This window comes from Habropoda laboriosa, unplaced genomic scaffold, assembly GCF_001263275.1.
Source record: "Habropoda laboriosa isolate 0110345459 unplaced genomic scaffold, ASM126327v1 scaffold15, whole genome shotgun sequence".
Lineage (NCBI taxonomy): Eukaryota > Metazoa > Arthropoda > Insecta > Hymenoptera > Apidae > Habropoda > Habropoda laboriosa.
The window spans coordinates 2,717,193-2,727,160 of NW_017100141.1; the positions used below are offsets into that span (position 1 = coordinate 2,717,193).

General features: G+C 37.7%; 3 protein-coding genes across 3 annotated transcripts in view; 1 reads left to right on the plus strand and 2 right to left on the minus strand.

The window, feature by feature from the left end:
- LOC108571663 (sterile alpha and TIR motif-containing protein 1) overlaps positions 1 to 5,739 on the plus strand; it is a 46,476-nt gene extending 40,737 nt beyond the window's left edge. Inside the window, 4 exon segments of the mRNA XM_017933763.1 lie at positions 821 to 2,818; positions 2,908 to 3,074; positions 3,332 to 3,541; positions 4,118 to 5,739. Of these exon segments, the coding sequence (XP_017789252.1) occupies positions 821 to 2,818; positions 2,908 to 3,074; positions 3,332 to 3,541; positions 4,118 to 5,108 (3,366 nt within the window). The 3' untranslated portion in view covers positions 5,109 to 5,739.
- A 739-nt stretch (positions 5,740 to 6,478) lies between these two features.
- Positions 6,479 to 9,968, minus strand: part of LOC108570844 (histone H3.3-like) — a 4,769-nt gene continuing 1,279 nt past the window's right edge. The window contains exons 3-4 of the mRNA XM_017932769.1: positions 6,729 to 6,897; positions 6,479 to 6,650 (exon numbers count right to left, since the gene is read on the minus strand). Coding sequence (XP_017788258.1) covers positions 6,479 to 6,650; positions 6,729 to 6,897 — 341 coding nt within the window. The remainder of the gene's footprint in view (positions 6,651 to 6,728; positions 6,898 to 9,968) is intronic.
- On the minus strand, positions 7,825 to 9,614 carry LOC108571531 (myeloid differentiation primary response protein MyD88). The gene is made up of 6 exons (XM_017933596.1): positions 9,428 to 9,614; positions 9,128 to 9,324; positions 8,958 to 9,053; positions 8,751 to 8,878; positions 8,514 to 8,682; positions 7,825 to 8,435 (listed from the first exon to the last, which is right to left on the minus strand). The coding sequence occupies exons 1-6, from the start codon at positions 9,541 to 9,543 to the stop codon at positions 7,825 to 7,827; spliced, it is 1,317 nt and encodes a 438-aa protein (XP_017789085.1). The 5' UTR covers positions 9,544 to 9,614.

Consider the following 9,968-nt stretch of genomic DNA (forward strand, 5'->3'; position numbering starts at 1 on the left):
AAACACCAAATAAAATATCGAATTTTCCTCGAGAATTCTAAAAGACGGGGAAGAAAATTACACAGGAACTTTCAGTGTCCGTTCGCTTATTCATTCACAAAAAAATATATTCTTCTCTTTGGAGGACATAAAATTTGATCAAGAAACACCCCAAGTAAAATATCCAATTCCCCTCAATTTTCCCCGGAGATCCGTAAAAGACACTCGGCGAAGAAAATTACGCAGAAACTTTCAATGGCCACCATTCGATTAACACCGTTGGCGAGAAACCAAGCGGCCATCATCCAGAAACCATCGTGAATCCTTTGCTGCTCAAAGGCCGTATATTTGTCCGCCGCTTTGGCACACGTGTAGGCCACGGTCGCGTCTCTACGCTGCATTTACACGAGCGTGATCTCTCGCGCGAAAAGTGGGATCCACGGATTTAAACGGTGAAACAGCTTGCAGACAGCGTTCAGTATTTCTCGATTTCCCGGCCGGAAACCACCGAAGATGGCCATGCTGAGGAAGTGCAGCTTCGATTCTAGAATGGTTAGCTGTCTCTTCCTTACGAAGTTCCATATATTTCTTCAGTTTTTTCGTTACTTTTGCATTCCCTCGTTTCGTAATCCATAAATTGAAACGAAGAAGTTTGGAATACTCGATCTTCGAACAATTCTGTGTGTCACTTTGTGTCCTCTTAGTGTCTGATATATCATTCCCTTTGTTTTATTTGAGAGCTTCGTACTAGCAGAAGCTATTGAAAAATTATTGCAATACTTCTGTTTGTCCCCTGAAAAAAATTGTAAAACAACGATGACCTTTTTTTTTCTCTTCGCAGAAAGCCATGGCGGCGCAGCAACAGAGGCAAACCGTCACCCTGACCGGTATCTTCAACCACGAGAAGCACATGGCGGCGAGTTCACAATCGAGCATCACAATCGCGTCGAAAGGCGTCACATCGAAGTCGTCGATGATCAACGCGGCCAACGCGGTGAACCAACTGATGAACGGTATAAGACCAGCCGAAGATGAGCTACTCTCCTTACCTCTGGACGATCTAGACCTTCTCTGCTCCAAATCGAGCCCACAGGACGTCGATCGAGCCATCGACAAGTACTCGAACTTCCTGGACTGTTTCGTGGAACGTTTGAAGGCCAACGATGGAAAGAACGGCAAAGCTCCCTTACTACTAAACAGAGTGAACGAGATAATAAGAAAAGCCTGGGCAGTGCCCACTCATGGCCACGAATTAGGCTATTCCCTTTGTAACACTCTTAGAACACGAGGTGGTCTTGATTTGCTAATGTCAAACTGCGTGGCCAGTGATAAAGAGCTGCAATTCTCCTCTGCTAGATTACTGGAACAGTGTTTGACCACGGAGAACAGGGCACATGTGGTGGAACATGGTTTAGAGAAGGTGGTGAACGTTGCTTGTGTCTGTACAAAGAATGCCAACTCTGTGGATCACTCCAGAGTAGGCACTGGTATCTTGGAACATTTGTTCAAACATAGTGAAGGCACCTGCAGCGACGTGATCAGGCTAGGTGGGCTAGATGCTGTGCTGTTTGAGTGCAGAAAGAATGACATTGAAACTTTGAGACACTGTGCTGGTGCATTGGCGAATTTGTCTCTGTATGGTGGTGCAGAGAACCAGGAAGCTATGATCAAGAGGAAAGTGCCAATGTGGTTGTTCCCTCTGGCCTTCCACAACGACGACAACATCAAGTATTACGCCTGCCTGGCTATAGCTGTACTGGTAGCTAATAAAGAAATTGAGGCTGCAGTGTTGAAGTCTGGTACTCTGGACTTGGTAGAGCCGTTCGTCACCTCGCATAATCCCTATGAATTTGCTAAATCTAACCTGGCACACGCTCATGGTCAGAGTAAAAACTGGCTGGAGAGGTTGGTACCAGTGTTGAGCTCTAAGAGAGAGGAGGCTAGGAACCTGGCTGCCTTCCACTTTTGCATGGAAGCTGGTATCAAGAAACAGCAGGGAAACACTGAGATCTTCCGGATGATAGGAGCCATAGAGCCGTTGAAAAAGGTAGCCAGTTGTCCAAATGCGGTTGCTTCAAAGTATGCAGCACAGGCATTGCGTTTGATTGGTGAAGAGATTCCTCACAAGCTTAGCCAACAGGTGCCTCTTTGGTCCACAGAGGATGTTAGGGAATGGGTGAAACAGATTGGATTCGCTGAATGTGCACAGAACTTTGTAGAGAGCAGAGTGGACGGTGATCTGTTGTTGCAGTTGACAGAGGAGAATCTCAAGGAGGATATCGGGCTGACGAATGGGATCAGGAGGAGAAGATTCACCAGAGAGTTGCAGAACTTGAAGAAGATGGCTGACTACAGTAGTAGAGACACAGGGAACTTGAACAGCTTTCTGCAGTCGATTGGCCAGGAGTTTTCAATTTATACATACAGTATGCTCAACGCTGGCGTTGAGCGGGACTCGATTAAGAGTTTGACCGATGATCAGCTACTCACAGAGTGTGGTATCACGAATAGTATTCACCGGTTGAGGATACAGAGCGCTATCAAGGAAATGCAACACAATCAGCTAGGTTCCTCAGAGAATGAATCATCAGACAAGTCGTTGGATGTGTTTGTTAGCTATAGAAGATCAAATGGATCTCAGTTGGCTAGTTTGCTAAAGGTACACTTGCAGCTGCGTGGTTTCTCTGTGTTCATCGACGTCGAAAGGCTAGAGGCTGGCAAGTTCGACAACAATTTACTGCAGAGCATCAGGCAGGCCAAACACTTCCTCCTTGTGCTGACGCCCAAGGCTTTGGAAAGGTGTATACAGGACAGCGAGTGCAAAGACTGGGTTCATAGGGTAAATATTTCACTCAGTAAAATGGAATGATTGTTACTCTTGTTGTGGAAGGACGATTTATATATGGTGTATCGATTGTATATTTACAGGAGATTGTAGCAGCTCTACAGTCACAGTGTAACATAATCCCCATCATAGACAACTTCCAGTGGCCAGAGCCTGAGGAACTGCCTGAAGATATGCGAGCAGTTTGCCATTTTAACGGTGTACGTTGGATCCACGACTACCAAGACGCCTGCGTAGACAAGCTTGAAAGGTGAATTTAAAAACTTAGAGAAACCTAAGGAAGGAAGAAAGTCCCTTGATACTGATTATATGCAAAAATTGATCATTTGGTATGTTCAAGATTCAATCTTGTTTATACTTTCGTGTCTATAAAAATCATTAAACCTTACAGATGCCAAGTATTGTTCTCTCCTGTAAACAATTCCGTTTAAATACCTGCAAAGTTGCTCTCACTTTGTGTACCGAATTCGTTCTTGAAATAAAGGTCTGGGACATTTTCTTTGGTAGGTTTATGCGAGGAGAAATTCCAGTCAGATCAGATATTCCAAGAAGCATCGCGTCAAAAGACGTGTCGCAGCCTAACACACCAGGTAACACGAATATGCGACAGCCACCAAATTACCAGCGTATGCACAGCAACGAAAGCAGGGGTAGCGATAAAGATTCGACAGGGGGGCGAGATTGACTAGAGGGCCTGCCCACAGCCATACCGAGCAGGTAATTATGATTTACAAGAGAAGAGAAAACGCCTTTTAATCGAACTTTTACCAAAGTTCAGGATGCACCAAATCTAACACAATATTTCTTCTTCCATGCAGCCAGGATTAACAATCGCTCTAAAGACAATCAATCACGACTAGGTCAGTCGAGGACATATTAATAATATATTCGTGTTTAATTGGTGTCAGTTCATATTAGTGTCCTTCAAAAATTGTACTCCATTATTGTCTGCTTAAGTTTTATGTTATCACTGTACTTTGTTGTAATTGTCATGGTTCTAAGGTGTAAGCATGGATGTAATTGATCCTAGAATGATCTCTGATATATCATTTCAATGAAATTTCTCTTTTTGTACTGTAACATTCAGAAGAAAATCATTCTAGGATGAATGTGTGATATGTGTCCAATCTGAGAATAAGAAAATTTCTCGCAAGTGTTCACATGTCACATTTAAAGAAGTAAAATTAGGGGCAAGGGCTGCATGTCTGTTAGACGTAACTGTACCACAATCATTGTATCTATTCATCAACCGACATAGCTTAGGATCTACCACTGTTACCTTTCATATTTCAGGCTTAGAAAATCGTCGAGTCCGTCCCGTTGGTTAATGGGCTTACCGCCTACGTCTCCGCGATTGAAGTTCACCCACACGCACCCTGGAGGAAGTCCAATCCCGAGAAGACCTCCACGTCATCCACCATCTCCATCCACCAGGTCACGTTCGTTAGAGTTGTTAGATCAAGACGAGAAGAAATCAGTCTCGCCTGTCAGAGAGCCAGAGAAGACACAAACAAGACCAAGATCCAGAAGCTTGGACGGTTTGCTAGATGAAGATGGTATAATGCCAGACATGAAGACTGAAGAGTCACCTAAGCCAAGCAATGAGAGCAACAAAACTGACTCTAACACGTCTCTGGAAACTCTGGACAGACTGTCCGATGCTAAAGTGGAGGATATTCTTATCCAGGCTGTGCCACAGAGTGTACAGATCAAAGGAGAACAAGAACCAATTGTTAATCTTCATTCTGAAAATTGTGAGGATCAAGTAGCTAAGTCGAGTGAAGCTCAGAGTCCAAGACCAGTTCCTAGACAGCGAGTGAAAACCGCTGTGGAGGTAAAATCAGAGTCAGTGAACACTGTACAGCAAGAAGAAGCACAAAACTCGCCTAATCTCGAGGAGTACAGCGACAAAGAGACATCAATACGTCCATCGAAGCCGAATCGATTCGTGAACGTGGATGAAGGATTGTCAACTGTTGTCTCGAGTACAGAGGACAAGAAGGAGTATTCACAGACGAGCTCTGACAACATCGATCCTTGTGACAACAGCACAGAGTTGAAGGAACGTTTGGTGGTAACGGGAAACGATAAATCGACACTGCTCAAGGCGAGGAGCTGTGGTGCAGGGCTAGATTCCGACGAGAGCATCTCGTCCAATGAGTACAAGCCTAAATCAAGGGAGCAAGGCTCGTTGCTCTCGCTGCCTACGGGGGCTGAGCCAAAACGAAAGAAGAACTTTATGGACAAATGCGTGAACAAGGTGCGGTCTTTCATGAGGAAGTAACTCCGTTAATGGAGTTACGGTGATACAAAGACTTATTTAATTTTACAATGTTTAATGTAACTGTAGTAAATAATCGACGTGTTGTATCGATCGAACGCGGGTGATTCCAAGCTAAGCGACGGCTTAGCATTTTCACGAGAACCAAGTGTCGTATATATTCGCTTGTTATTGTCGTCATCGGTTCAAACTGTTTTTCTACTTTGTATTAGAAATGTTTTGTTTTCGAGATGTACAGAATCGCCTCGACAAACAGTATTTCCTTTCCCCCTATTTTTTTTTATTTCGACGATGTATCGTTTAAAAGAAGTGTACATACTTAGGATGTTCGAAGGAGAGAAGAAAAAGAAAAAAGAAAAAAAGTATAATATAATGTTCCCCCACGAAAGCCGATTTATAATGTTAGTGTACACACGAGAAGTATACACGATATTTGAAAAAATGTACAGCGAATTTAAGAAAGAAAGAAAAAAAATTATTGTAAAGCATCGCCATAGTAGTTAATTACGAGGTATCGTAATTTCTACTCTGTACAATGACAGGCAGCATAAAAGTGTAACTAATGTTGTGCCTATTACAAAGTGTCTTCGTAGAAGTTCAGAATTAGGAGATGCGAGATTGTTCTTCGATATACACGGACACGAAAGAGTAGCCTGCTTTTTCAGGTGGCTTTTATATTTCCTTATCGAATTGTATTATAGATATTGTGGCGGTTTTATGTAGGTTACTGCTATATCATGAAATAACGTTCCGCTTGCGGCGCGTGTCGCGAGTGATGGCAGCTAACCCATACGAAGTAACAAGAAATTTTAACGTAACAATCGGTTACGCTGAATATTTTATTGTTTAATAAGCCTTTTTACTGTATCACTTATAACTGATGTTATCTTACATACGTAGCAAGTTCGAACAAAATCCGTACGAAGTGAACCTTACGAAGCTTCGACATGTACTATTCTAAGATCCTGCCTGAGAATCGAGAAATGTATATTTTACCAAAGTTTCGTAAAGTAAACGTAAGAATTTTATCAAAAGTTTGAATGTTTCCTGTAAAATAAATTTTATTGAACAAACCATTACAGACCTAATTTTGTTATCAATGAAAGTATCTCCAGAATCTTTAAATAATATTTATTTGTCACAGTACAAAAATATAATACCTTTATTGATTACATTTCGATTATTTATAACAATAAGTTAATTTAATACATCAATACTGGAACTATCTTATTTTACTTTTGATTGCTATCATTTATTAATACGCATATTACCCTCTAAAATATCATTCGTAAAAAAGAGAAAAATTTCTATAATATACAAGCAATAAAACGTTAAATATCAGATATTACATTATAACTCTGAAATATCTACACTTATTTATTTATGACATCACGCCTTCCTCGAAGTCTTCGCACCAAAATCATATCATGTATTTTAATAGTGATACGCTTTGCATGATGTGCCATTAGTATAGTGTCTTCAAAGAATTCAACTAAATATGCTTCAGCTGCTTCTTGTAGTGCTTGAAGCGCCGTCACCTGTAGTCTAGATACAAGTTACAAATTCATATAATATTCAAAATTATTAGATTAATTTTCAAAATTCAAACGTTTAAATTTTTACCTGGTTATCTGCTTCCTTGGAAAGTAATCTATAATAATTTCTCTAACTAAACGAGCGAAACGAACTTTTGGTATGAGCAAATGCACGGACCTTCGTAAATATTTTATTTGTTGCAATACTCTATTAACTGGACGTCTACGTTCGTTTCTATCGACTAAAACATGAGTCTGTAAAACATTCAAACAACAATAATATTTAATATGCTGAATAAGGTAATTAATTTCTATTTATGTTTATTATATATCGCAGTACACTTACGCTAGATTTTTCACTGTCCGTTGTACTTATATTATGCCATGATCTAAGATAATAAAATTACATTTTTCGTAAATTTCATAGTAAAAACAGTATAAGTGTTAATATTACATAAATTTTACATAATAATGTTGCTAATATTAACTGTTGAATTTTGATATATACATTTCAAAATGTTACACCAACAGAAGCAAGTCTGAAAATTACTTTACAAACCTACACTCCTTAGAATATTAATTCCACGAAAGCTATTATAAATAAGTAAAAACATTCAGACCTTATTGAAAATATCTTTATTTCGGACATTAACTAACAGTATATAATGTGAAACGTCAAAATGAACGATGTCTATCTAACCTTGCATCAGATTTACGACGAACCATTTTTATTATCTTGCAGATAAACCGTAACACACATATATTTTTAACACTTTGTATTCTTTTCTCGAATTTGCACTTTATTTAAGAAAAATTATAAGTCGTGGATAATATAAAATGTAACGAAAAACACTTTCAGTAAAAAGGCGCCAAAATTGTAAGTATGGCGGGAATTTCATAACCTGAAATATTATAATGAGACAAACTCCCTCCACCACTCTAATGTCATCGTTATTAGAATACGGAAACTTTTCTAAACAAACAGACATACAACAAGTTGTACACTATGTATATAATTTTAACCTCTAATGAAATCATTGGATAATAAAAATTCGATACAATTTTTCATAAAACAATAACATTTTATTGAGGATCTTATATATGTACATCTTATTATCAAACTATAATACAACTGTATCTTACATTACAAGTTTTGAACAGTAAAAATAACAATCCGTGCCCAATTACGACTTAACGAGTACTTTCTTCAATTGCACTTTTTTTACATACTTATTTATAAATTTCGTTTTATGTTTTTTTTCCATTGACTCTGCTGACGCGCTTAATGTATCCAAACTTTTTAGAGACGGTAAACTGACTGTTTCTGTGATTGGTACATATTCTTTCTTATTATTTTCTCCTATTTTAGACCATTTCTTTTTTGTCCATTGCAAAAAATGAGTGTACTTCTTATTGTTGTCTTTTGAACTATTTACATTGTCAAATGAAGATTGACTTGAATTTTTTTCTATATTAAGTGTTTCTTTATTATCTTCTGACTGAAGCTTATTTACTTGTAAGGGTTCTATATGTTTTATATTTTTTTCATCTTTTTCATCTTTTTCATCTTTTTCACTTTTGTCATTTACATTTAAATTACTGTGAAAATTCTCCTTCATAGGAGAACTGTTTGTACTTCCGTTTATTTTACCTGGAGTTCGCACGGAATCCCTTAATTTTCCCCAGAAATCGTATAAACCCACTCTATTGTAATCCAATTTAAACATATAATTTAACTGTGGTGGCAGTTGACATTGCTTGTACACGCATGGTACGACTTTCCGTTGTCGTTTATCTGATAAAAATGTATATTACAGTATAATACTAGGACCACATAAATTACATTATTTAATGAATTAGTATCATAACTTACCAATACCCAATGCTTGAGCATAGCTCAGAAAGAATTTATTTGCTGAACTTTTAAGAAAATTGGGTGATACTATAACAATTAACCTGTTACACCTCTCTGATATTAGAGTCATCACAGCTTCATACTCAAATGTAACTCCACCAATTAAATCGCGATCTTTTAAACACAGCTGAAACACATTTATATTATTTCATTTGCATTTTATTACTTTTGCATACATCACTCTTGATTCCTTACCTTTAATTTATATTCATTTTCCAGTTTGTCAACCATTTCAGTGGCAAAGTTAGTGTCTTCATCAGCATATAATAAAAATGCATCATAATACTGATTTTCTAATCCTTCTCTTACCCTATGAAGATCATCTGTTAAAAAAAAAATACAGCTAATGTTTCTGAATTACTTCATATAATAATCTAGCACTGTACTTCATATTTCACTTGCCTACAGTAAGAACTTTTGCATCAATATCATTTGCAATTACTTCAGCTGATGTCTGAGACTTTTGCACTTGTTCCAAATATCTTTCAGCATCCTTTTCTATAATATAAACATCAGACAAAAGTCAGATAGAAGAGACTAGACTAAAAATCACACATAAAATTATTTCATACCAAAAAGTTCTAGTGTATCATTCAAAATATCCCATCTATCAATTTCTTCCAATACTGCTTGAAAATCTTTAAGTGTAGTATTTTTTTCCTTGTGTTCCCAAGCTGTCAAAATATAAGCAGATGGATCTGCATGTGAGATCAGCAGTGGCATTACTTCTCCACTTAAGTTGCATAAATGAGCAAGACCTCTCCAATCCCTAATATATAAAAATTTATAATAATTGTTAAGTGGCACTATGTATATAATGAAACTAAAGTAATAAAAAAAACTGATCAGATTACTAATATATTGTTAATTACCGTGGTAAGCCATTCTCGGATGGTATAACTTTCGGAGGATTTAATAATGTCGAAATAACTTGTTTAGATTCGACAGATAGAGCAACAAGTGGCACTGCTGACAGATCAACTGTCATTTTTTATGTCGTACCTAACCTCAAAATACTTGGAATAATAGAATTGTTTTAATACTCCGTCTAACACTGACTTAATGCAATGTATATTAAATTTTGACAAAAGAATAATTTTGAAACCGTATAGAAAGGTGAATCGAATTTTTTAACATTAAATTTATATTCTTTATTGAGGTACCATTTACATCGGAAAAATACATTCTATGTACGTGAATCTTAGTATTTCTTTTATGAACGAATATTATTTGTTCTCCACACCTTCTTCTAACGTCCCAATCAATTTTTTATTCACCTATTATTAGCATCCACTTCACTCGCTAAACGGGTATTATTCACGCGTATTTCGAAAGAATTTCTAGGAATCCGCGAAACATGATATTTCGAGGACCAATCAAAGCCTAACGTTTAATAAATGGTAGGAATTTATC

What these genes read in the sequence shown, in the direction of transcription:
- LOC108571531 (XM_017933596.1), bottom strand. Translation starts at nt 9,543, where the DNA reads ATGACAGTTGATCTGTCAGCAGTGCCACTTGTTGCTCTATCTGTCGAA. An exon ending in TGATACACTAGAACTTTTTG is followed by an intron (nt 9,054 to 9,127) that starts GTATGAAATAAT and finishes TTTATATTATAG; the next exon opens with AAAAGGATGCTGAAAGATAT. An exon ending in TGCAAAAGTTCTTACTGTAG is followed by an intron (nt 8,879 to 8,957) that starts GCAAGTGAAATA and finishes TTTTTTTAACAG; the next exon opens with ATGATCTTCATAGGGTAAGA.